Consider the following 27,606-nt stretch of genomic DNA (forward strand, 5'->3'; position numbering starts at 1 on the left):
TCACCGGCTTGCTGTAACAAAGGATTAGATGTATAGTGTGGATGATGATGTTTGCAGAGAACAGTAGAACGAGTATTGCAGTAGATTGTATTCGATGTAAAAGAATGGACCGGGGTCCACAGTTCACTAGTGGTGTCTCTCCCATAAGATAAATAGCATGTTGGGTGAACAAATTACAGTTGGGCAATTGACAAATAAAGAGGGCATGACCATGCACATACATGTTATGATGAGTATTGTGAAATTCAATTGGGCATTACGACAAAGTACATAGACCGCTATCCAGCATGCATCTATGCCTAAAAAGTCCACCTTCAGGTTATCATCCGAACCCCCTCCAGTATTAAGTTGCAAACAACAGACAATTGCATTAAGTATGGTGCGTAATGTAATCAACAAATACATCCTTAGACATAGCATTGATGTTTTATCCCTAGTGGCAACAGCACATCCACAACCTTAGGGGTTGATGTCACTCCCCCAGATTTAATGGAGACATGAACCCACTATCGAGCATAAATACTCCCTCTTGGAGTTACAAGTATCAACTTGGCCAGAGCCTCTACTAATAACGGAGAGCATGCAAGATCATAAACAACACATAGATAGATTGATAATCAACATAGCATAGTATTCCATATTCATCGGATCCCAACAAACGCAACATGTGGCATTACAAATAGATGATCTTCATCATGTTAGGCAGCTCACAAGATCCAACAATGATAGCACAATTAGGAGAAGACGACCATCTAGCTACTGCTATGGACCCATAGTACAGGGGTGAACTACTCACACATCACTCCGGAGGCGACCATGGCGGTGAAGAGTCCTCCGGGAGATGATTCCCCTCTCCGGCAGGGTGGCGGAGGCGATCTCCTGAATCCCCCGAGATGGGATTGGCGGCGGCGGCGTCTCTGGAAGGTTTTCCGTATCGTGGCTCTCGGTACTGGGGTATTCGCGACGAAGACTTTAAGTAGGCGGAAGGGCGGAGTCGGAGGGCTGACGGGGGCCCCACATGCTAGGGCCGCTCGGCCCTGTTGTGTGGGCGCCTCATCGCCCCACTTCGTTTCCCTTTCGGACTTCCGGAAGCTTCGTGGAAAAATAGGCCCTGGGCGTTGATTTCGTCCAATTCCGAGAATATTTCCTTACTAGGATTTCTGAAACCAAAAACAGCAGAAAACAGCAACTGGCTCTTTGGCATCTCGTTAATAGGTTAGTGCCGGAAAATGCATAAATATGACATAAAGTATGTATAAAACATGTGAGTATCATCATAAAACAAGCATGGAACATAAGAAATTATCGATACGTTGGAGACGTATCAGCATCCCCAAGCTTAGTTCCTACTCGTCCCGAGTAGGTAAACGATAACATAGATAATTTCTGAAGTGACATGCCATCATAATCTTGATCAATACTATTGTAAGCACATGTAATGAATGCAGCGATTCGAAGCAATGTAAATGCAATGAGTAAACAATTGAATCATATAGCAAAGACTTTTCATGAATAGTACTTTCAAGACAAGCATCAATAAGTCTTGCATAAGAGTTAACTCATAAAGCAATAAATTCATAGTAAAGGCATTGAAGCAACACAAAGGAAGATCAAGTTTCAGCGGTTGTTTCAACTTGTAACATGTATATCTCATGGATATTGTCAACATAAAGTAATATAATAAGTGCAATATGCAAATATGTAGGAATCAATGCACAGTTAACACAAATGTTTGCTTCTTGAGATAGAAGGAGATGGGTAAACTGACTCAACATAAAAGTAGAAGAAAGGCCCTTCGCAGAGGGAAGCATTGATTGCTATATTTGTGATAGAGCTTTTATTTTGAAAACAAGAAACAATTTTGTCAACGGTAGTAATAAAGCATATGTATCATGTAAATTATATCCTACAAGTTGCAAGCCTCATGCATAGTATACCAATAGTGCCCGCACCTTGTCCTAATTAGCTCGGATTACCTGGATTATCATCGCAATACATATGTTTTAACCAAGTATCACAAAGGGGTACCTCTATGCTGCCTGTACAAAGGTCTAAGGAGAAAGCTCGCATTGGATTTATCGCTTTTGATTATTCTCAACTTAGACATCCATACCGGGACAACATAGACAACAGATAATGGACTCCTCTTTAATGCATAAGCATTTAACAACAAATAATATTCTCATATGAGGTTGAGGATATTTGTCCAAAACTGAAACTTCCACCATGAATCATGGCTTTAGTTAGCGGCCCAATGTTCTTCTCTAACAATATGCATACTCAAACCATTCAACTCATGGTAAATCGCCCTTACTTCAGACAAGACGAACATGCATAGCAACTCACATGATATTCAACAAAAGGTAGTTGATGGCGTCCCCAGGAACATGGTTATCGCTCAACAAGCAACTTATAAGAGATAAGATGCATAAGTACATATTCAATACAACAATAGTTTTTAGGCTATTTGTCCCATGAGCTATATATTGCAAAGATAAAGAATAGAAATTTTAAAGGTAGCACTCAAGCAATTTACTTTGGAATGGCGGAGAAATACCATGTAGTAGGTAGGTATGGTGGACACAAGTGGCATAGTGTTTGGCTCAAGGATTTTAGATGCATGAGAAGTATTCCCTCTCGATACAAAGTTTAGGCAAGCAAGTTTGTTTAAAGCAAACACAAGTATGAACCGGTATAGCAAAACTCACATAAAAGACATATTGTAAGCATTATAAGACTCTACACCGTCTTCCTTGTTGTTCGACCCTTACTAGAAAATATCTAAACCTTAGAGAGACCAATCATGCAAACCAAATTTTAGCAAGCTCTATGTATTTCTTCACTAATAGGTGCAAAGTATATGATGCAAGAGCTTAAACATGAGCACAACAATTGCCAAGTATCACATTATTCAAGTTATTATACCAATTACCACATGTAGCATTTCCCGTTTCCAACCATATAACAATTTAACGAAGCAGTTCAACCTTCGCCATGAATATTATGAGTAAAGCCTAAGGACATATTTGTCCATCTGCAACAGCGGAGCGTGTCTCTCTGCCACACAATGAATGCTAGGATCCAACTTTATTCAAACAAAACAAAAACAAAAACATACAGACGCTCCAAGTAAAGCACATAAGATGTGATGGAATAAAAATATAGTTTCACTAGAGGAACCTGATAATGTTGTCGATGAAGAAGGGGATGCCTTGTGCATCCCCAAGCTTAGACGCTTGAGTCTTCTTGAAATACGCAGGGATGAACCACCGGGGCATCCCCAAGCTTAGAGCTTTCACTCTCCTTGATCATATTGTATCATCCTCCTCTCTTGATCCTTGAAAACTTCCTCCACACCAAACTCAAAACAAACTCATTAGAGGGTTAGTGCATAATCAAAATTCACATGTTCAGAGGTGACATAATCATTCTTAACACTTTTGGACATTGCACAAAGCTACTGAAAGTTAATGGAATAGAGAAATCCATCAAGCATAGCAAAACAGACAATGCGAAATAAAAGGCAGAATCTGTCAAAACAGAATAGTCCGTAAAGATGAATTTTATAGGTGCACCAGACTTGCTCAGATGAAAATGCTCAAATTGAATGAAAGTTGCGTACATATCTGAGGATCACTCACGTAAATTGGCAGAATTTTCTGAGCTACCTACAGAAACTACTGCTCAAATTCATGACAGCAAGAAATCTGTTTCTGCGCAACAATCCAAATCTAGTATGAACCTTACTATCAAAGACTTTACTTGGCACAACAATGCAACAAAATTAAGATAAGGAGAGGTTGCTACAGTAGTAACAACTTCCAAGACTCAAATATAAAACAAAAGTGCTGTAGTAAAATCATGGGTTGTCTCCCATAAGCGCTTTTCTTTAACGCCTTTCAGCTAGGCGCAGAAGTGTGTATCAAGTGTTATCAAGAGACGAAGCATCAACATTATAGTTTGTTCTAATGATAGAATCAAAAGGTAACTTCATTCTCTTTCTAGGGAAGTGTTCCATACCTTTTTTGAGATGAAATCGATATTTAATATTACCTTCCTTCATATCAATAATAGCACCAACAGTTCGAAAAAAAGGTCTTCCCAATATAATGTGACAAGATGCATTGCATTCAATATCCAAGACAACAAAATCAACGGGGACAAGGTTATTGTTAACCGTAATGTGAACATTATCAACTCTCCCCAAAGGTTTCTTTGTAGAGTTATCAGCAAGATTAACATCCAAATAACAATTTTTCAATGGTGGCAAGTCAAGCATATTATAGATTTTCCTAGGCATAACGGAAATACTTGCACCAAGATCACATAAAGAATTACAATCAAATTCATTGACCTTCATCTTAATGATGGGCTCCCAACCATCCTCTAACTTCCTAGGAATAGAAGCTTCGCGTTCTAATTTCTCTTCTCTAGCTTTTATGAGAGCATTTGTAATATATTTTGTAAAGGCCAAATTAATAGCACTAGCATTAGGACTCTTAGCAAGTTTTTGTAAGAACTTTATAACTTCAGAGATGTGACAATCATCAAAATCTAAACCATTATAATCTAAAGCAATGGGATCATTGTCCCCAATATTGGAAAAAATTTCAGCAGTTTATCACGAGCGATTTAATGATTTTATGATTTAGCGATTTTTGCAGGCTTTGCATTAGAAGTAGAAACATTACCAACACCAATTATTTTACCATTGATAGTAGGAGGTGCAGCAACATGTGGAGCATTAGCGTTACTAGTGGTGGTAATAGTCCAAACTTTAGCTACATTGTTATCTTTAGCATTTTCTTATTTTTCCCACCTAGCACGCAATTCGGCCATCAATCTTATATTCTCATTAATTCTAACTTGGATGGCATTTGCTGTAGCAAATGATTTAATATCTTTATCTTCATTAGGCATAACTTTCAATTTCAAAAGATCAACATCAGCAGCAAGACTATCGACTTTAGAAGCAAGTATATCAATTTTCCCAAGCTTTTCTTCAACAGATTTGTTAAAAGCAGTTTGTGTACTAATAAATTCTTTAAGCATGTATTCAAGTTCAGGGGGTGTATTCCCATTATTGTTGTAAGAATTCCCATAAGAATTACCATAACCGTTACCATTATTATAAGGATATGGCTTATAGTTGTTACTAGAATTATTCCGATAAGCATTGTTGTTGAAATTATTATTTTTAATGAAGTTCACATCAACATGTTCTTCTTGAGCAACCAATGAAGCTAACGGAACATTATTAGGATCAACATTAGTCCTACCATTCACAAGCATAGACATAATAGCATCAATCTTATCACTCAAGGAAGAGGTTTCTTCGACAGAATTTACCTTCTTACCTTGTGGGGCTCTTTCCGTGTGCCATTCAGAGTAATTAATCATCATATTATCAAGAAGCTTTGTTGCGGCGCCTAGAGTGATTGTAACATCCCAAAATTTTCTTAATTTTGGAATGTTAAAAAAAAATTTAAGTTGATTGAATTGTTTGACTTTGATTGAAATTACGAATGAAAAGAAATTTTGATTTATGATGAGTTGTTTGAATTTTCCCAACCTTGCTTTATTTTTATTTTGTTTATATGAGTGGATTAACATGACTATCCAAGTTGTTAAATTTGAGTGACATATAAAAACTTCATCCAACCATACTAGAATTATTAATGAGAGGGAATAAAATGACTTTCCCAAATTATGGTGGATTAATGCTTGATATGCATGTTTGATTATTATTTGAATTCTTGGGTCCTTCCAAATATTCTCCAATGTTTCACGAGAGGAAAGAATATGACATTTCCAATTAAAAGTAAATTTTGAAGAAGCTTATGTTCGGTGTTATTTGCATCGAAGTAACATTCTGTATTTTGGGAAAATCAAAGAGAGATGATAATATGACTTCATCATGATTAATGTTGGATTTTCTTTATATTTAAATCTCTTTTAGAAATGATTTATTTTGTATTTCGTGCATGCTTGAGTTTATTTGATTGATGGAGTGATTGAAACTAAAACTCCCCTAAATAAATAAATAAAACGCACAAGTAGCTATATAGCCAAAGTGCATAAAAATGTTTCTGCATATTTTATTTCAGGCGGAAAAGGGATTTCCCTATGTCCAATTTACATGTTTTGGGTTTCAAGATTTAATTGAATAATTATATCTAGTTTTTTTTAAATAAAAGAAACAAAAGAAAAAGAAAAATATCACGTACCTGACCTGCCAGGCCAACCACGACCGTACGCACGAGCGGCACAGGCACCAGGTCGCTCTAGCAATCAGCCCTCTCCGTCCAGTTTTTTTTTCCGTGAAGGGTATCACCTACCTCCAGCCAGGAGATGGAACTCAACACGAGTTCATCCTGTACGAGATAAATACCAAGTCATCTTGATTCGGCCAAGTTCGTTGCCCCTACTCCACGAAAACCCCACCATAAATACCGCATCCTCCTTCCCGTTCTCTTTTTAGAAAGTCGCTCAATCCCGATGGCCTACACCACCAAATAAATCTCGCCTGAGTTCTTCGGTTCTGAAGTTTTGAATACGAGTTTTTCGTCGACAGCAGTAGCTTCTAACCCTTCATCATCTTCTCTATTGTTAATCCTTGCTCGACGCCCCTTCCTTACCTTCTCCTCGTCCTTTTATCCGCAGAACGATGTCTACATCATCTTTTGCCCGAGTTTGCCACCGTCGCCACAACTACATACGTACACGGGTGATGCCAGCAGGAGATTGAAGACAACGTCGGTGTGGCCGCCATGCTGTACACGCCTCGCTGAACGGAGACTGCCGGAGCGCCGCCGTCGACCATGTACTGCCCGTAGTCATCGTCTTCACGAGCACCGGCTTTACCTACTGCCGCTGGTACGTCGCCACCGTCTCATTCCATCCGTATCGTATAGGATCAAATACTGAACCAATCAGCCTATCATGCCCTGCCACGTCTCCTATTCATTCTATCGATCGATCAGAGAGCTAGCTCATGCTCTGGTTAAAACTTCAAAAATTTATATCTTCAAATCTAGAGCTCCGTTTTAGATTTTATTTTTTGCTTTGAATTCATAATTGAAAGATCTATCTAATCTTTACTATTAAATTGCAATAGGTGCCTGCCTGGTGTCACATATGGGCCTATTATTTTGTGGGCCTGAAGTTCCAAAACGAGACTAAGGCACCGAAGTCAAGCCTCGTCCGTCCGTAGATAGCCCCAGGTGGTCGTTTCCGCGTTGGTCACAGCAACCTGTACGTCAAGAAACGTCTCGCTGCCCGCTAGCCGAACTAAAACACACCACATACGTGGTTACGTGGATAGAGTCTTACCCGAGGAAGAAAAGGAAAACGTAGAGAGTCCTTGAGTTGTTTTTGCCTCCCGTGGTCCATCTATAAACAACGAACCAACAAAAAAAGCTTCCGACTCAATTTACTACTTGGTTACAAAATACCTGTTAGATAGAAAAAAAAAAATACGACTCAGTTTCCTACAAAGCTTCTACGACTCAGTTTCCTACAAATCTTCCGACTCAATTTCCTACTCGGTTACAGAATACCTGTCAGAATACAGAGTCGAACAAAGGAAACGCCTGCTATTTAAACAAAGCACAAACGATGAAACCACCAAAAAACACAACTCCGGCCTGCTTCTGCGGACAACCTAGGTCACACTCATACACAGATCTACACGGTCGTGTTGCCGAACAACGTGGCTTCGGTAATCTTCTTATCCTCTTCAACGCGATGAAACGACACATTGCGGGACATCTTCCTTTGCATCCTCTTGTTCTTCTGATTGTCTGCTCCTTAATCTTTACCTACACTATGTGCACTATCATAGAAAAAACTTTAAGCTATAAAAATTGTAGAACTGGACTGACTGCTGAAATAAGTTACTACTACTTTACTTTTTGACCAAATATGTGCACAGGCATACTCAAAAAATTTAGCCATAAAAGATTGTAGAGCTAGACCGAATCTACCAAAATAAGTTACTAAGAACAACTTTACTGTCAGGACAGAAAAGTACAATAGCAGGCAGTACGTGAGTGTGGTTTTATCTTATTGCAGCACAGGCTCCCTACCAGAAGAAGCATTAGGTCTGTGAGATGGCACGTCAACAAACGGGCACACTCGCAACAGCTCCGGAGATTGGAGATAGCGCAAACGGTATAGACTTATTATTAAAATCTACATGTATGTGATATTTAAATACCAATCAGTAATTACTTCTGAGTAGATGATATACGAGCTAAAAGGCGACAGGCATCACGTGATCGTCAAAGAGCTCATCGGCAGAGTCTAACTCTTGAGGAGAGGCAGGAGCTTAATGCACGTAGACGCGCCAATAGGCGAGTGTTAACAACTACTGAGCGGCAACAAGAGAATGCTCGCCGAAGAGAGAGTAGGCAAAATCTAACAACTGAAAAAACAGAAGCAATCAATGTACATCGAAGAGCACATCGACATAGAATAACTGGAGAACAAAGGCAAGCGATGCTGGCTCGACGCAAGGCAAATGCCGCTGCTAAGCGTGACACTCCATGCGCCGAATCCATCGCAATGCAGCGACCAGATATAAACTCTCAACCCATTAGTGAGTGCTCGTGCTTCACTCAACAAAGGTGGTTCACCTCCCGCATCCCCTTCAATGAACACACCTGTGTATACCATTGGGACCGACGGTAACATACCCATCTTTACTCCTTTTATGCATGGGCACATTAAAGCATCAAACTTAATGACTAGACTATGTTGTAGGTGACATCGATACCTTTCTTACCCGTATCATGGACAAGAATGCCATCCTCGACGACCTCACGGACAGCGAGTACTACACGTTTGATCGTGAAGGTAGCCAACCTTTCCACTGGTCCTCTACTACGATGTAATATGACCATACTGATGTTACATCATATGCATGTAGGTTACGATGATGATGACATGGACCTAGATATATCGACTGACACATATGGTGCGGAATCTATCGATCCTTTTGACTTCGTGTACTCGAACCTACCAGACAGTACGTACATTCTGAAGCCAGAACCGGACGGCGAACACTGTAATGCCAAGAAGTTCGAGCGTGAGACCGACGGTTTCTGTTGTCGAAATGGAACTATCAAGCTAGCTGAACCAGAGCCTATCCCGGAGCTCATGAGGCTATGGTCTAGCGCGGATGCGGACTCTCGGCATTTTCGGGAGAGCATACGATTCTTCAACGGCCACTTCTCATTCACAACTCTTGGTGTCAGCCTAGACAACAGCTGCACCAACATGAGGTCTGGGGTGTACACATTCCGGGCGCAAGGCAAATTATACCACAACATGCATTCGTTCGGGCCAAACTCTCGCCCGGAACATCTACAGCTCTACTTCTACGATGATGATCCCAGCCTAATCCATCGCAAGGAAGCCACCAAGGATTTGGACCAAGAGGTCGTGAGGAAGGTTGTGGACATACTAAGAGGAAACCCCTACTCCGAGCTGTTTAGGAGTTTGGGCGCCTACAAGGACAACCTCGAGAACTACCATATAGAACTAAACACCGACAACAAGCTAGACCAACGGAGATATAATTTACCGTTGTCATCCGAGGTGGCTGCGATCTGGGTTGAGGGGAGCGACCTGGCAAATAGATTCAAGCGCAGTATTATCCTCTACGGTGACAACAACGAGAGGCATAGTATACAGGCCACACAAGGATGCTATGACCCGCTCTCGTACCCCCTCTTTTTCCCAAAAGGGGAGCTCGGCTGGCATCCAAATCTTCCTAAACGTGATACGCCTTGGAACACTGCGCAAAAGTCAAGAGAGGACCGTGACGACGAAGGTTCAGCTGTTCAAGACACTGCTGCATTTTCTGTCTATCTTTCTCCTATTTTGCCTAACCTTGTTTTTATGTCTTTCACACAGATGGAGGTGGCCATATATGCGTCTCCGTTAGGGACTACTACTGTTACCGACTACAGACGCGTCCAGCTATATTCAACCCCATACTACATGGCGGGCGTCTGTTCCAACAGTTTGCAGTCGACATGTACATAAAGATTGAGGGATGCAGGCTGAGTTGGTTCAGGGACCACCAGCCGGAGATACGTGCGGATCTATATAAAGGAATTGTGGATAGCATCACGGCCGGAGAGACTCGTGCAAGCGCTGTTGGAACAAGGATTGTTCTCCCGTGGAAGTTCCAAGGGGGCTTCCGAGACATGAAGCGTAGACATATGGACGCCATGGCGTTGGTCAGCACGTACGGCAAGCCTGACATCTTCTTGACGATGACCTGCAACCCTAACTGGCAGGAGATACATGATGCACTACTTCCAGGACAAACCCCTCAGGACTGACCAGACATTGTGGTCCGAGTGTTTAGGGCCAATCTCGAGATGATGAAAGAGATGCTGACCAAGAAGCATATTTTGGGCGTTGTGAAGGCCTACGTCTACGTGGTCGAGTTCCAGAAGAGGGGCCTCCCGCACGCCCATTTCCTGTTGATCATGGACTCAAAATATAAGCTTATTGTGCCAGAGCAATACGACCGCGTCATATCCGCCGAGCTCCCGGACAAGAATAAGTACCCCGAGCTATACGCCATAGTCGTGAAGCATATGATGCACGGCCCATGCGGTGTCCTCAAGCCAAACAACATGTGCATGCAAGATGGGTCGTGCAAGTGTAGGTACCCGCGGGAATTCAACGAAACCACCGTACAGGGGAAGGACTCATACCCCATTTATCGGAGACGGAAGGACGGTTGTTGTGCGAATGTCCGAGGCCAGATGCTAGACAATGATGGGTTGTGCCTTACAACCCCTACCTCTTGCGGATGTTTGACTGCCACATCAACGTGGAGGTGTGCTCTAGCATAAAGGCCGTCAAGTACCTATATAAGTACGTATACAAGGGCCACGATCAGACTTCGTTCAATATCGAGAAGCCCGACGCCGATGGTAACATAGATGAGATCAAGAGATTCGTTGACGCAAGGTGGGTTACTCCGCAGGAGGCCATGTGGAGGATATTCGGCTTCAAGCTATGCGAGAACCACCCATCGGTCCTACCACTTCCGCTTCATCTCGAAAATATGCAAATGGTCACGTTCAAAGCAGGAGACAACCTAAAGGACGTCGCCGCCCGAGAGACCCCATCCATGCTGACTGAGTATTTCGTGGCTAACCAGGAGCACGCATGGGCTCGGGATATTCTTTACAAAGATTTTCCGAGAAGCTTCACATGGCAAAAAGCAAAATACTGGAAGAAAAGGGACAAGGGTCAACAAGTAGGCCGGATTGTGTCTGCCCATCCTGCTGAGGGGATCGGTACTTTCTGAGGGTGCTACTAAACCACGTACCAGGCTCAAGGTCATTCAAAGATCTCAAAACAGTGGACGGTGTGCTATGTGATAACTTTCGTGAGGCCGCCGAGAGGAGGGGTCTCATCGAGGCCGACAACACGCTCGACGAGTGTCTTACCGAGTCAGAGCAGTTCGCCATGCCAGCCTCACTAAGGAGGCTCTTCGCAACGACCTTAGTATTTTGCGAGCCCGGAGATGTGCACGGTCTTTGGGATAGGCATCTTGAGGCGATGTCTGACGACTACCGGCGCAAGCACACATGCCCAAAAGTTGTGGAGCAGAAGGTGTTACTTGATATCAGGGGCATGTTGCAGTCCATGGGCAAAGACATAAAGTCGTTCCCTCTCCCAGACATCGACAAGAGCTACGACAACACAGATGGAGAGGTCAGGGAGGTCATCGAGGAAACAAATATCCAGGTAGACAAGGAAGACGCTTCTCTAGCGACCTCACTAAACCACGAGCAGAGGCTTGCCTACGATGAGATATTAGCAGCAGTTGATGGCGGAGATGGGGGCGTATTCTTCGTGGATGGCCCAGGAGGCACAGGGAAGACCTACCTTTATAGGGCATTGCTCGCTAGGGTTCGGAGTGAGAGAAAGATCGCGTTGGCCACATCAACATCAGGAGTCGCCGCTTCCATCATGCCAGGAGGTAGGACAGCCCACTCGAGGTTCAAAATCCCACTAAACCTTGAAGAAGGAAAATCATGCAGCTTCACTAAGCAGAGTGGGACAGCCAAGCTCTTGAGGATGGCTTCGCTCATACTATGGGACGAGGCAACCATGACAAAACGGCAGGCAATTGAGGCATTGGACAGAAGCATGCGTGACATCATGGAAATGCCCAAACCAACCTTTCAGGGGCAAGACTATTGTGTTCGGTGGGGACTTTAGGCAGGTGCTTCCTGTAGTGAGGAAAGGGTCACGAGGTCAGATAATCGACGCAAGTCTACGGAGTTCAAACCTCTGGAAGGGCATGCGCCAACTAAGGCTTGTCAAGAACATGAGGGCGCAAAGCGACGAGTGGTTCGCGGATTACCTCCTAAGGGTAGGTAATGGCACTGAGGAAACTGATGAGGACGGAAACATCCGGCTTCCGAAAGATATATGCGTCTCGTCTACAGGTGACAACGCAGCTGATATAAAGAAGCTGATCGACCATGTGTTCCCTGCCCTAGACCACAACATGGACAATCCTAATTACATGACTTCTCGAGCTATCCTCTCCACAAGGAATGACAACGTCGATGGAATAAACATGCACATGATTGAGCGTTTCCAGGGCGAGGAGAGGATCTACTATAGCTTCGATAGTGCGGAGGACGATCCACACGGCTACTATCCTCAAGAGTTCCTGAATGACCTAACTCCTAATGGGCTTCCCCCGCAAGAGCTTAAACTGAAGATAAATTGCCCCGTTATACTGTTGAGGAACCTTGACCCGGCTAACAGGCTATGTAATGGCACAAGGCTTGTGGTCCGTGGGTTCCAGAGTAACGCCATCGACGCAGAGATCGTCGTGGGGCAGCACGCAGGAGAGAGGGTGTTTCTTCCTCGGATACCTTTATGCCCATCCGACAATGACATGTTTCCGTTCAGATTCAAGAGGAAGCAGTTCCCCATCAGGCTCAGCTTTGCCATGACAATCAACAAGGCACAAGGACAGACCATCCCAACCGTAGGCGTGTACCTACCGGAGCCAGTGTTCTCTCATGGCCAGCTCTACGTCGCCTTGTCCAGAGCCACCGCGAAAAGTAACATCAAGATCCTCGCCATCAAGGATGACGAGAAGGACAAAACCAAGAATTCGAAGAAACGAAAAAGAACCGAGTCCTTAGTAACAAGCACATTGAACATAGTCTACAAGGATGTCCTTAACACTTGAATTCGATGGACCAAATTTTAGCAGATTCCTTCATGGTTATTATATCTTCTAAGTGTAATAGGTGCTAACATATTTGATTTTTTTATTAAATGAATATTTATGTGCATTTTATGTTTTACACCTGAGATATTTGTGATGACACAAAAAAAATTAAAGGGTAGACCATTTAATACCATTTTAGAATCACAACCTATTATTTTCTTCTTGATGGCAGGCAACGACAACAAGAACAGGAATATCAATATAAACTGTAGACCTTCCATGTACTTCAATACAAGAAAATGGGCAGAAAAAAATTATGTTTTATGCTTCAGCTATCATGCGTACCTCGCGTCAAAAATCAGCAGTTCCATCATCACATACATAAAAACAGACTGTGTTCACAGAACAGATGCGCCATGCAGTCGATACAGGTCAATAAAGACACCACTTGACTTGGACCTGGAGAGGAAGTGTAAAGAGCTTAGCCTGTGTGAAATGCATATTGCATTTGCCTATTTCATGCTCAGCAACGAAGGGTAACAATTTAACAAATATGTGTTGAGAGAGAGCCTTCATCATTCAGGATAATAACTAATAAAAATCAAGGAGTATCAATCTTGTTGTGTCCCATTCTCCCGTCCGGCTCTCAAGTACAACCTACCCATGGTTTCTGCGCCATTTACACCGACGCTCCATGAACTGGATTTGAGGAGGTCCGGCCGCTCCGCACCAATTGTGCCGATGCAGCGCCGACTGCATTTGCGACGAAATAAAAAAAAAAGCGTGCATTAGGATTGTAATGGTGACAGGCATTTGGAGTATTTGCAGCTAGCACCAAATCTGTCACACCTTAAATGAACTTCTTCGAGAAAAAACATAAATGAAATTGATTATAGGACTTGTATCAGCATAACTACGTCCGGTCTAATGCACAGTCAACTACCAGATCATACAAACGATTGAGCTAAGTATGCTGGGAAAAAGAACAATCCTCTCAGGAAAATACATCAAACGTTTTTTCCTGTAAAGCACTAGATGAAAAACATACATTTGTAATGTGCCTGGTGCCAGGGACAAAATCTTACCTGCTGCCTGAGCAACCTCTCTTGGATAAAGCATCATAGCAATGGCGGAGCCGCCTGTCCCAAATGCCTTCAGGAGACCTGAAACAATAGCTACACTCAGTAAATGCAATACTCTTCAACTGGCACTGTAGACCAAAACATGGGTATTTGACAGTTGACATGGCATTTGGGACAGATACAAGGAGAACCCCCCAAAACTGGTTCGCATCTGGAAAACAATGTGGCAGCCAGTCACAACGAAAGCAAGGCATCTGAACTCCTAAGGCTACCTGGCAGCTTCGGACGAGCTCCGGAAGACACCCTGGTCGCCAGCAGAGCTCCCAACCCGGGGGCGCCAGCTTGAAACGCGGGGGCCGATCTCGAACACCGCGACCGAATGCCCTGCAGCGCTTTCCTGCCGAGAACTGGTGGGGGAGTCGCTCGAAGGCATCAGCGCAGCGGATAGGGGGCCGATCAAAGGAGCGGAGTGGTCGTGGAAACGAGGAACTCACGGGTAGGGTTGGCGGCGGAGAAGGCGCGGGAGGGGGCAGCGAATGGCGGGGAGGAGACGCCCCGCCGGAGATGCGTCGCCGCCGTGCCGCTGGCCAGCCGCCTCCACGCCATCGTCGCCTCGCTTGGTCAGCATCGAGCGGCCGTGTCCTAGACCCAGACGCCTCGCAGCTGCTCCATGGAAGCCGTTGTGTGATGGAGGATTTTGAGAAGATGGAGGAAGAAGATAGATAATAATGGGGATTTTTTTTTCCTACTCGATGTGTGGCGTACTGGTGCTATCTCTATGACACCAAGGACCTTAAGACAAAAGTGTTGTTTTAATCGCTGTGGACACACCAACTTAAGTCCGCTACAGCTGCAAGTGGGCCCAACTTAATGACCCAAAAAAAAAAATTGAGACGCACAATGCAACAGACGACCTACTAGCTTGTGATCAAAAGCATATGTGAATCACATGTGGATCGCTACTAGCATTGTAAAGATTTTTATCTAGCCTGCTTACACTTGGTAGCCACAAAGGTGTTAAACATGAAAATAGTACTTCCTCACTTTTGTCTGCATACGGATGTATTTATATAGATTTTAGTTAGCAAAAAATTTATATCTAAATAAAGTTGAGACAACTAATTTTAAACGGAGAGAGTAAAAGATTAGCGGCAACGCGCGGGCACTTTGCTAGTGGTAATAGTTTTTCTAATTATAGATTTTATCAAATCTGCAAGTTTAAAATCTGATTTGAATCTCGTTTTGCCTATATCTCTAATTTTGTTTTAGTTAAATCAATTGCGGTTAGTATTAGAAAATAATATTAAGATCAAATCGCACCACTTCGCGCAACATCGGAGCAGCGGCCGCCGTGACGTCAACTAAAGTGTGAAGACTTCACAGACAGGAGCATCTGTAGTCGTGGGATGCAGATCCAACGGAGCACGTTCGTCGCGACAGTTCTAAATCGCGAAAACACCAAATCTTTGAAAAATCATAGTTAAATAACCGTAACTCCGTTTTCATCGATTCTTTTTGCGTTAGTTTTATAATTTTAATATCTACACGTTGATTTTGGAATTTCGAAAATATAAGTAATTATTCTGCCATCATGTAATATTAAAGTGCTTAAATCTTAATCTGAACATATTGAGTTATATAAATTCTATTAAACTAATTCCTTTTGAAAATTGATTCTTATGACCATATATAATATTTGGAACAAACATAACTACTGTAACACGAAATAAATATTTAACTTAATATTATTTTGTGTTTTCTTTGTTTTAAATGATTATGTGTTTTTTTATGGTTTTTTATTTGCAATGGTTGTTTATTGCGTGTAAATTTTCTATGCGTTAGATTTATTCGGAGTGCGGGAATATTCACAAGGAAGAAATCATCATCAAATTTTACTAAGGCAAGTTACACCTTTGTTCAAGTTGTCCCAAGTTTTCTATGCATGTCTTTTTTCCTTCAAATGATTAGTACTAGCAACGAAGGTGCGGCGGCACGCCGCACCGACGGTGTAATATGATGGTTCTGATATTTTTAAGACCATACTTGAATTTTGTTTTTGTTTAAACAATAAGATTTAAGATGGTTGGTAATGAAATTTGATGTGGCATACACTGAAATTATGTGCATAAAAGGTTAATCTTGAGGATCAAGTAAATTAGCAGGCATCAGAGGGACACAAAATTGTAGTCTGCTGAATCTACAGAATTCCAACTGGTTACAGGTAACAAGAGTATGACAACAACTGCTATGAAAGGTAACAATTGTATCATCAGCCGTTTGGGCTTTATTACTTTAAAGCTGGGCACTTTGTGCCTTATGTTTAAAAACTGCTATGAAAGGTAATTAGAAACAGGTGAATTCTGCAACTTTCTATGCCTGTGGCATCTTAGAGGCAAAAAAATTATGTATACAGAGTAATAGCAAAACTAAAGAGAACAATTCTCATATTGAGAGTTGGTATAACTTGTCTTCAAGGAACCTAAATAACTGTCAGACTGAAATAGCAGCTAGCTTCTAACTTGTGGCTAAGCACTTTTTTCATCATGGTTACGCCTGTCAGCCAGATGTGTCCAACAATCAAGAAGCACAGCAAAAGAATACAATCTACATTTTCAATCGATTTTCAAGTCAGATCTCAAACAATCGAGCAATTAGCAGTAAGAAGAATATGAAGGCACTCACAGTTGGGGTGATCCGGCGGAAGAGAGGAGCCGTCGGCAGCCTGGAGGAGATAGCAAGGTACTTCCACTGGAGGCCGAGGGACTGGCCTTGGTCAGTTGTTGCAGTCACATATTATCATTCTACGGGCTGTTTTCCTTAGGTAATATAAAGGAGAAGTAGAAAAATAAGCAGTACCAAACTCCTAATCAGCAGATATTAACAACTAAATATATGCAACTACCTCACCTGTAGTTGAACTGATCTGTATTCATAGGAAACAAATTGTAACCATTATATGACCTTCCTCCTTTAAGTAGATGGTTATATACATCATAGAACATGAAACGAATTATTTTATCAAGTTGTTTTTCTTTGGTCATACAAAAGATTAGAAGCAAAAGAAGTAGTATCTAATCATGCGCTAATCAATACTAAATATCTCCGCGCCATATTTTTTTTATGAAAGGCACATAGCCCACACTTTTTATAGCGCGAAAAAATGGATTCAGTTTCTTGGTAGTGTGACAATATAGTGAAAGGAAAAAAAGTAAGGTAATGTGTAGAAAATAATTAGTCTTTCGACTATCATTTGATTTTATTTCAGTAGTGGGTATAAGACAACGATAATTGTGTTATTCAGATTCATCTAAATAGCAGATGACCACTTCGGTTTATATCAAGAGACATATGGACAAAGAGTAGTAGCATCTCAATAACAAATGACCAAGAGTTACCTTGCACGTATAAATGGTCCAATGCAAAAATAAACAGATCAGGTGGAAAGTAATCTGCTGTTTGGCCACAAAATCCGAAGGAAAGTTTACCATCTAGTAAAGGTTGTTCGGTTGTTACAGATTTTCATCGGTGAATTATCAAGCAACACAAATGAAATAGCTGAATGAGCCGTAGGACAGCAATACAACCACCACCGGTTGCTAGCAAAATCAACAGAAAATTAGCAAGTACGTGTACATGCCTTGGTTCGTTCAATAAAAATTTGTTCAAACACAAGGGCCAGCTAGACGAATTACATATAGCTGTCGGAAACTTCGGAAACTTCAACGCAGAGTCCACATTCTCCAGCTGCTCCAAAGCTGGCACAAGGGTGGCACACGACCCATGCGTTGTCTTCACTGAAATGCACCCTTGAAACAAAGAAGAGACAAACTACATCAGTTGTCTGCATACACATGGTCAGACATAAAGTATACCAAATAATAACAATTACAGTGGCAGGCCACACATATTCTAGAGATATAACTCATATCTTTGTGTTATATTATATAGATTGTCAGACCGAGTAAATTAGATATCCGTCGAGACAAATACAATCGTAACATGTAGAGTAAAATCAATTTCATTAATTTGCAAAAATTCAGTTGAAACAGAGGATTTAGGACTTAGGAGAGTAGGCATAACTGACATTTTTGTCCTCTAAATCACTTCCATTACACGCCGAATAAAATGGTTCCTAAGCCCAAGTTTTATGGCATGTAAACATGAATTCAAAATTTGGAGAGCAGATTGTATTCGCATGATTCAAAAATAACAAACTTGAAAGTTCTAAGCTGCACAAAGGACAAATATGAGATATGAAACAGAGAACCTTGTTAATTTATTAAGCCATAAATATTACCAACGCCGTAGAAGCTTGGCAGAGTGAGAGGGTGTTATAAGGTATTTAGCAGCCCTAAATTGATAAACTTTACTTTCAGTATACTGATAATGCAGGCATCACCACTACCTAATATTGAGCACGCAAAGGAACCTGAAAAACAGGCATCATAGCGATAATGAATACATATTTGATGAGACAAACACATGATGTGCAAACATATATCTTCCCTTTTGCAGATACATAAGTGTTTTCCGCTTTCATGCATTTCTGAAACCAGAGGAAATAATATTCTCAATAGGCATTTGTAGGCCTGCAGGGACTGAAATAACTCATAAAAAAGTGTGCCTGACTTAATCTTTTGCCAACTCATAAATGGATGTCGTACAAATATGATCCATCTCTAAGATAGATTATCTCGAAAATCTAAGGAAATAACTTAGTAACCTGTCTGCCATAGAAGAATAAAAAGATCAATGGTGCTTAAAAAACATGGAGCAAAGCAATCACCTCACCTGCAAAACTATGTAGGAATCTCCATAACAAAATCGACCATAACCAGATTCTCCGTAAATAACTCAGTTCACCTGCCAACCAAAATTAAAAAACAATTTTATATAGTTCAATACATCTTGTCCAAAGAGCATCTAAAAGGCCTAGTTGCACGGAAATTTGATCAGCTAAACACAACAAAACAAAGTTTCTTAACAAATAATGTCAATAAACCCAAAATGCCGGAACAATACTAACACCCTTTCTTAACAGTTTTCAGCAATACTCAGCCGCTACTTTTTGACAGCAAGCTGAAAGAGCAAAGCAACAGAGATCACTAAATGCTTGAACCTTGTAGTAGTACTGTAGTACTTCTTTCTGAGCTGAACACTAAATTATTCTATGAAGCAACAGAAATCACTAAATTCTTCTATGAGAGTTTATCCAGGGGACTCCTGATGTCATCTCAATTACTTTTCATATCCATCTGTGCTACTTCTCTGTTAATGTTGACCCATATTATTAAGAGAGAAGTGGCAACATTATTGTTGCAAACATGTTCATATGGAAAGCACATTTGCAGAGGTTCAAAAAACATCTTATTAAACTTCAGTTGCTAGATTGCCTTATCTTGAGCAACTGTCCAACTATATTCTCCTATAACCCATACATTGGATTAAAATTGTAAGCATCCAAACGGACAAACAATGACTACTTATGCAGAATACTATCATCACCCCTTCTTCTTTGATCCTCTCTCAATTTCATTTTCTTTAAGTAAAAAGTATATGGTATTGCGAACACGAAAGAATAACTTGATTAATACAAGACTCTAGTGCAAATGCATGGAGAAAAATTATCAAGCAAAATACTGTCAAAGCCAAATGAACCAACGAATACATAAAGATAGACACGAAAACCAAATACCTTCCCTAACTAAGATAGGTGAGAAGGACACAACAATAAAGAAATGCGCATGTATGCTAAATACAAAGAATCTCAAGTTTTTCTTTGCAAGACTGAACCCTAGCCTTAATGCAGAAGAATGATTTGCATGGAACCTGCAGTTTGAAACATGCCATGAGGATATTAACTTGGCAAGTATAAAGGAGAGGAAGACTATGAAGTCCAGCAATAAATTGGATAAACCTTGTGTTTACACATCAATAGCACAGTATTTGCTGAGACAGAGAGAGTTCAGGATAAGATGGATACAGTAACAAACAATCTCCTTTCACATCAATGCAGTTGTTCACCAAATAAAAAGGATGCTATGTCAAGACAGAGTCAAAAGAAGAGCCAATTCACCTAATCTCGCCGGTGAATGCGATGCCCCTGCGCAGCGCACCCAGCCGTTCTGTGCTTTACTCCCAGATCTTGAGCAGCTGCAGCCTCCTGCCATGACCAGAGCCTAGCTAGATGTCCTATCGTGGATTCTGTAATCCTGTATACGCTGTCATTCACTCCAAGTAGACTGAGCAGCTATAAATAAGTGTTGCTAAGCTCGTGTTTGTGCATAATTCTATAATATTAGACTATTAGTAGATCACTGGAACCACACAATCAATTCTTCTCTCATCTCTAATACATTTCACTTTTGACCATTTACAAAGCGCAGTACTTCAAAATTGATTTTACATGGTAATGCAATTCTTTACATGTAATTGAACACATCCCTAATTTCTTCATCTCGTACATAAAATTCTCTTAAATAAATACTACTCAACAAACCTAATGTTATGGAATCGTGAGCCCAGGTTAGCTTATAATTCTGCAAGTTTGAAAGATATGGTCTGTTGTTGGTAAAAGAACAGATTTCCACGGGCAATAACACACAGGTTAAATTTTGAACTAACTATGAATTATACATTTTGCACCGGCTGGCTAATAACTCACCTTTTCTTGTTGTTAGCCCTGGCCGGTGCTGCAGCTGTTGCGAAAGCCATGCTGTCGACCCCAGGGGACGCCTGCTGGAATGAGACCCTGTCACCAATGGCGTCTCGGCCCAGGGCATTGGTGTAGTGGAAGCCGACGGCGGTGGAGGAGGGTAGAAGGCCATGGCCAACACGGCCGGCGGCGCGGAGACGGTAGCATCATTGGTCCCCGAGAAGACAGCCGCGAGCTAGGGCATGGTCTGGAAGATGTACTATGGCTGAATCGCAGCGAACTGCTGTCGTTGCTGCATCTTGAGCGGAACCAGAACAGTCTGCTCCTCCATCTAGTACATCAAACTCATGAACCTCCTGAAACAATGCAATAATCAGATTATGCAAGGTATTAAGAGAGGGAAAAAGAGAAAAATAGATCCAGCGCTCAAACGGCAAATTAGGGAGATAAGATGTTGTTGTAGGGAGATGGGATGAGTTGGGGAGAAAGATTCTTTGTGGTTGGTTCGTCGGCCTCCTCCATTGGTCCTGCAAATGAGAAAAACGGGGGATAAAAGAAAGGGGATAAAATATGCAGAGCTGCTACAGCCGGAGACTTATCTTTTGCCGTTCGTCACGGATGCTCTCGGTCCCCGTTTTACGCAAGGCGACGATTTACGACCAGATACTATCGCGCGGTTACGATCGGATGAGGCGGCCGCCGCCGCCTTGGTTCGAGGACCCGCCGGCGGACGAACTCCAGTATTCGCCGGCCTCTTCACGTCTGCATCCTCACCGACCCCATGGCCTGCTGAGAGAGAAATAGAAGATGAGAGAGAGACAGAGAGATGGGAGAAAGAGGAGATGAGGCGAACGTACCTACGCAGAGATTGCGGTGGCGACTGCGGCTCCTGCTCCTTCTCCATCACGCCGCAGCCGCTGGCGTAGTTGTTGGAGATGTCGTCGAGGCCGCCTTCTCCGTCCTTGCCGTCTGCACCGCCGGATGAGAGAGTGAGGATAAGGTGAGGTCAAAGAGAGAGAACTGCATCCGATGCATATGTTTCTGTCCTCTCACATCCCCATCCAGTGCCGCCAGCAAAGCCTCAGGAACCGCCGCTCCGATTAGACCTCGTCTTGCTCCTGCATCTTCATCGTTGATGAGTGAAGATCTAGGTCACCTAGTGAAAAATCAAGCGCCAACACGATCATGGATAAGGAGGGGGCCGGCGCGAGACGTGGAGCCGACTTCGCCGGAGCACGTGGGATGCAGTCCATCGAGCTCGTCCTCCCCGCCGGTGCGTCAGGGAGAAGACGGTTCAGCCGGTGAAAGTGGAGAAATTACGGGGAGAGAGGAGAAGATTCTGAAGAGAGATACACGTGTATGGGCCGGGGCAAATTGATAGAAAGTTGGCACGCGGCAGCACCGCTTTGACTATCGACCGATGACCCACCATCCAACCACAACATAGCTACGGTCACAACAGAAAAGTACCTAGAAAACGCACCACTGAGCTTTATTAACACACGTTGACACCACATACAATCCGAGCAGACCACCAAATTGCTGCACAACCCCAAACGTTACACACCAAAAAGGATGTAAAAACCAAAACAACAAACAATACACGTGTTAGTGCTAGGTTAATTCAGATTGAGGTCCAAAAATCTAAGAAAAAACGAAGTTGTTAAGGTTTAATATAGTAGTTATGCATGTGTAGGATGTTTTGGTAGATTTTACTTGGTAAATATTTTACAAGCGTGCTATTTTGTAGATTGCCATGAGTAGAATTATACTTAGAAATAATTCCACTTGATATCATGGTCCTAGGAATCCCTAAATTTTTCTAAGTGCTATGCTTATGCTACGTAAATATCAAAAGGGGTTCGAAACAAGAAAATTTTCTAAGTACTTGAGCTCTGTTTATGAGCGCAACTTTTCTCCAAAAGTCTCCTTCAAAATAAAAGTTTTCTTCTGGGCGGAATGGTTTTGACGGGACAACGAGTGTGGAGATTGGTGGAGGACTGCCGCCCAGGATCAAAGAAATCTGCCATGTTCCAGATGTCAGAAGCTTCCAGTGCAACCACAATACAATATGGGCTCTGTCTTGGCTAAGTACTTAGTGGGAAACCTCACCTGGGTACCGCCATTGGGAGGAATTTTGGGCACGGGCGGATCCGGAAGGTGGAGGGGCTACTAAGGAAAAGCTTCGTCGTAACCTTGTCCTGGCCTTAATGAAGATGAAGAATTTTGGCAAAAAGGCTTGGTTGTGAATTGTGGGTAAAGAGCGCAACCTCTTGAGAGTGTTAACCTGATTGATCAGCCGTGTCCACGGTAAAAGGACAATTTGAGCATCTGAAGTATGGAGCCTCTGCAGGATTTCCTCTCTCTTTTCAAAGGAATTTTCAAAACCCTATGGCGTGTGTAATATCGTTCATAGGTGGGTTTTGGAGCCTTGGTGTGTAATATCCAAGTGCTCGGGACTTGGTGTGTAATATCCAAGTGTTTGGGACTTGGTGTGTCATATCCAAGTGTTAGGTTGATTTGGACACTTGGTGTGTAATATCCATGTGATCCACTCGGCCAATTTTATTTATCAAAATTTTTGCAAAGTAGGGTAAAAGATTTTCTCTCTTTACTAAGTAAAAATTGGCTTTACGCAAATAAACCTCAAGCCTCCTCTTGTCTGCCTGCATGTAGATTTAGTCAATTTTCTCCTTCTTGGTGTAATTTGCCATACATTCAAAGTATTGACCACTCTCGTGGCTGCAACCTTTCATGTTGCAGGTTATTCGACGACTTGTGAGAAAGCGTAGGTCGCGAGTCTACACTCAACCAGCCTGTGGCATTGATGGGACTCCAAGATGTTATTTCGTTTTCCGTTGTATTGAGCTAGCCTTTGGCTGTGCAAGTTGTAATTATTTGTACTCTGGATTATTCGAATCGTGTAATAAAGACTTGTGTTTTACATGATAATTCATCGACTGTGAGTGCTAGCTAATGATCCAGGGACTAGCATGTTTAATCACAGGGACTTTGGATCCTACCAGATCCGGGGTCGTTACAGATGGTATCAGAGCACATGTTGACTGTAGGACGTGACCTTAGCCATGGAAAACCTTAGGACTAATAATTTCTAAGTAATTTATGAAATACTCTAGTACTACTCATCTTCTATCTTGAGAGTATGAACATTTTCTAATCTTTTCTCTTTTCAAAAGTAATAGTTGATCCATGCCCACTTCAAGAGACTTCTCAAGATGATATCTTACACCAAGTCAGATCTACGATGTTCCCGGCAATGACGCTTCAACGATAGTCTACTGAATACTCCGAAGACCTTGAAGTACTATGAAGATTCAGAAGACTAGAAGACTACAAAGACACTTCTCAAAACTATGAAGACTATGAAGATTTCAAGTTTCCTATTAGGAACCAAACCTAGATAGACTCCGCTACAACGTTAGGAGCGATAAATTGTGAGTTTTCATTTTTTTTTTACAACAACAACAAAATTCAAAATAAAGTTGTTTGTATGGGGTACCAACGTATCTTTTTATTTCTTTCTATAGTCTATTCTCCTCTATCTTAAACCCCGAGACAATGGATTCATGATGAGGATATGACTTGAAGACCAGGAGAACGTCCAACACATGGAGAAGGACTAAAAATGGTGGACACAAATAAAATGATCTTCTATGCTATTTAAAACTCGGAGAAGCGCACTCAACATGGCGTTTTAAGAAGCAAGCGTCTGAAGTCCAACAAGAAGCAATCATCACAGATCAAGGAGCTTTGAAGAAGTCAAAAAGTTAGAGCTACCAACATAAGATGAGGTTCCAAAGTGAAACCATAGAATTTTGGCAACACCAAGGAAGACTCCTTTTAAGGGTGGTAGCACCCAAGCATACCCCGAACCTTTCTTGCTAGCCTTCTCGAATCTCGAGGACGAGATTCCTTTTAAGGGTGGTAGTCTGTAACATCCCAAAATTTTCTTAATTTTGGAATGTTAAAAAAAAAATTAAGTTGATTGAATTGTTTGACTTTGATTGAAATTACGAATGAAAAGAAATTTTGATTTATGATGAGTTGTTTGAATTTTCCCAACCTTGCTTTATTTTTATTTTGTTTATATGAGTGGATTAACATGACTATCCAAGTTGTTAAATTTGAGTGACATATAAAAACTTCATCCAACCATACTGGAATTATTAATGAGAGGGGATAAAATGACTTTCCCAAATTATGGTGGATTAATGCTTGATATGCATGTTTGATTATTATTTGAATTCTTGGGTCCTTCCAAATATTCTCCAATGTTTCACGAGAGGAAAGAATATGACATTTCCAATTAAAAGTAAATTTTGAAGAAGTTTATGTTCGGTGTTATTTGCATCGAAGTAACATTCTGTATTTTGGGAAAATCAAAGAGAGATGATAATATGACTTCATCATGATTAATGTTGGATTTTCTTTATATTTAAATCTCTTTTAGAAATGATTTATTTTGTATTTCGTGCATGCTTGAGTTTATTTGATTGATGGAGTGATTGAAACTAAAACTCCCATAAATAAATAAATAAAACGCACAAGTAGCTATATAGCCAAAGTGCGTAAAAATGTTTCTGCATATTTTATTTCAGGCGGAAAAGGGATTTCCCTATGTCCAATTTACATGTTTTGGGTTTCAAGATTTAATTGAATAATTATATCTAGTTTTTTTAAATAAAAGAAACAAAAGAAAAAGAAAAATATCACGTACCTGACCTGCCAGGCCAACCACGACCGTACGCACGAGCGGCACAGGCACCAGGTCGCTCTAGCAATCAGCCCTCTCCGTCCAGTTTTTTTTTCCGTGAAGGGTATCACCTACCTCCAGCCAGGAGATGGAACTCAACACGAGTTCATCCTGTATACGAGATAAATACCAAGTCATCTTGATTCGGCCAAGTTCGTTGCCCCTACTCCACGAAAACCCCACCATAAATACCGCATCCTCCTTCCCGTTCTCTTTTTAGAAAGTCGCTCAATCCCGATGGCCTACACCACCAAATAAATCTCGCCTGAGTTCTTCGGTTCTGAAGTTTTGAATACGAGTTTTTCGTCGACAGCAGTAGCTTCTAACCCTTCATCATCTTCTCTATTGTTAATCCTTGCTCGACGCCCCTTCCTTACCTTCTCCTCGTCCTTTTATCCGCAGAACGATGTCTACATCATCTTTTGCCCGAGTTTGCCACCGTCGCCACAACTACATACGTACACGGGTGATGCCAGCAGGAGATTGAAGACAACGTCGGTGTGGCCGCCATGCTGTACACGCCTCGCTGAACGGAGACTGCCGGAGCGCCGCCGTCGACCATGTACTGCCCGTAGTCATCGTCTTCACGAGCACCGGCTTTACCTACTGCCGCTGGTACGTCGCCACCGTCTCATTCCATCCGTATCGTATAGGATCAAATACTGAACCAATCAGCCTATCATGCCCTGCCACGTCTCCTATTCATTCTATCGATCGATCAGAGAGCTAGCTCATGCTCTGGTTAAAACTTCAAAAATTTATATCTTCAAATCTAGAGCTCCGTTTTAGATTTAATTTTTTTGCTTTGAATTCATAATTGAAGGATCTATCTAATGGTAATAGTTTTTCTAATTATAGATTTTATCAAATCTGCAAGTTTAAAATCTGATTTGAATCTCGTTTTGCCTATATCTCTAATTTTGTTTTAGTTAAATCAATTGCGGTTAGTATTAGAAAATAATATTAAGATCAAATCGCACCACTTCGCGCAACATCGGAGCAGCGGCCGCCGTGACGTCAACTAAAGTGTGAAGACTTCACAGACAGGAGCATCTGTAGTCGTGGGATGCAGATCCAACGGAGCACGTTCGTCGCGACAGTTCTAAATCGCGAAAACACCAAATCTTTGAAAAATCATAGTTAAATAACCGTAACTCCGTTTTCATCGATTCTTTTTGCGTTAGTTTTATAATTTTAATATCTACACGTTGATTTTGGAATTTCGAAAATATAAGTAATTATTCTGCCATCATGTAATATTAAAGTGCTTAAATCTTAATCTGAACATATTGAGTTATATAAATTCTATTAAACTAATTCCTTTTGAAAATTGATTCTTATGACCATATATAATATTTGGAACAAACATAACTACTGTAACACGAAATAAATATTTAACTTAATATTATTTTGTGTTTTCTTTGTTTTAAATGATTATGTGTTTTTTTTATGGTTTTTTATTTGCAATGGTTGTTTATTGCGTGTAAATTTTCTATGCGTTAGATTTATTCGGAGTGCGGGAATATTCACAAGGAAGAAATCATCATCAAATTTTACTAAGGCAAGTTACACCTTTGTTCAAGTTGTCCCAAGTTTTCTATGCATGTCTTTTTTCCTTCAAATGATTAGTATGCATGTGTAGGATGTTTTGGTAGATTTTACTTGGTAAATATTTTACAAGCGTGCTATTTTGTAGATTGCCATGAGTAGAATTATACTTAGAAATAATTCCACTTGATATCATGGTCATAGGAATCCCTAAATTTTTCTAAGTGCTATGCTTATGCTACGTAAATATCAAAAGGGGTTCGAAACAAGAAAATTTTCTAAGTACTTGAGCTCTGTTTATGAGCGCAACTTTTCTCCA

The 27,606-nt window shown here is 41.5% G+C and overlaps 2 protein-coding genes and 2 long non-coding RNA genes across 8 annotated transcripts; 1 reads left to right on the plus strand and 3 right to left on the minus strand.

The window, feature by feature from the left end:
- Positions 1-7,408: 7,408 nt before the first annotated feature.
- Positions 7,409-15,060, minus strand: LOC127307795 (uncharacterized). Of its 3 annotated transcripts, none has more exons than XM_051338573.1 (6): positions 14,805-15,060; positions 14,583-14,717; positions 14,314-14,391; positions 13,890-13,981; positions 13,574-13,687; positions 7,409-7,820 (listed from the first exon to the last, which is right to left on the minus strand). In XM_051338573.1, the coding sequence occupies exons 1-5, from the start codon at positions 14,936-14,938 to the stop codon at positions 13,602-13,604; spliced, it is 525 nt and encodes a 174-aa protein (XP_051194533.1). In that variant the 5' UTR covers positions 14,939-15,060; the 3' UTR covers positions 7,409-7,820; positions 13,574-13,601. The 3 variants fall into 3 exon arrangements, with proteins under 3 accessions (XP_051194533.1, XP_051194534.1, XP_051194532.1); XM_051338574.1 differs by having other exon boundaries at positions 7,409-7,825; XM_051338572.1 differs by having other exon boundaries at positions 7,409-7,834; positions 14,805-15,059.
- LOC139831989 (uncharacterized) lies at positions 8,793-10,352 on the plus strand. The gene is made up of 3 exons (XM_071821385.1): positions 8,793-8,856; positions 8,930-9,835; positions 9,919-10,352. Exons 1-3 carry the CDS (start codon positions 8,793-8,795, stop codon positions 10,350-10,352), a joined length of 1,404 nt encoding a protein of 467 aa, XP_071677486.1.
- A 2,715-nt stretch (positions 15,061-17,775) lies between the features above and the next one.
- LOC127307797 (uncharacterized) lies at positions 17,776-21,593 on the minus strand. 2 transcript variants are annotated; one of them, XR_007855842.2, is made up of 4 exons: positions 20,975-21,593; positions 20,387-20,522; positions 19,102-19,173; positions 17,776-18,116 (listed from the first exon to the last, which is right to left on the minus strand). It is a non-coding gene; the product is annotated as an uncharacterized lncRNA (long non-coding RNA). The 2 variants fall into 2 exon arrangements; XR_007855843.2 differs by having other exon boundaries at positions 20,387-20,560.
- Positions 21,594-21,668: 75 nt separating this feature from the next.
- Positions 21,669-22,327, minus strand: LOC127309618 (uncharacterized). 2 transcript variants are annotated; one of them, XR_007857247.2, is made up of 3 exons: positions 22,019-22,327; positions 21,823-21,934; positions 21,669-21,751 (listed from the first exon to the last, which is right to left on the minus strand). It is a non-coding gene; the product is annotated as an uncharacterized lncRNA (long non-coding RNA). The 2 variants fall into 2 exon arrangements; XR_011746353.1 differs by having other exon boundaries at positions 21,669-21,754.
- Positions 22,328-27,606: the final 5,279 nt, after the last annotated feature.

This window comes from Lolium perenne, chromosome 6 (assembly GCF_019359855.2).
Source record: "Lolium perenne isolate Kyuss_39 chromosome 6, Kyuss_2.0, whole genome shotgun sequence".
Lineage (NCBI taxonomy): Eukaryota > Viridiplantae > Streptophyta > Magnoliopsida > Poales > Poaceae > Lolium > Lolium perenne.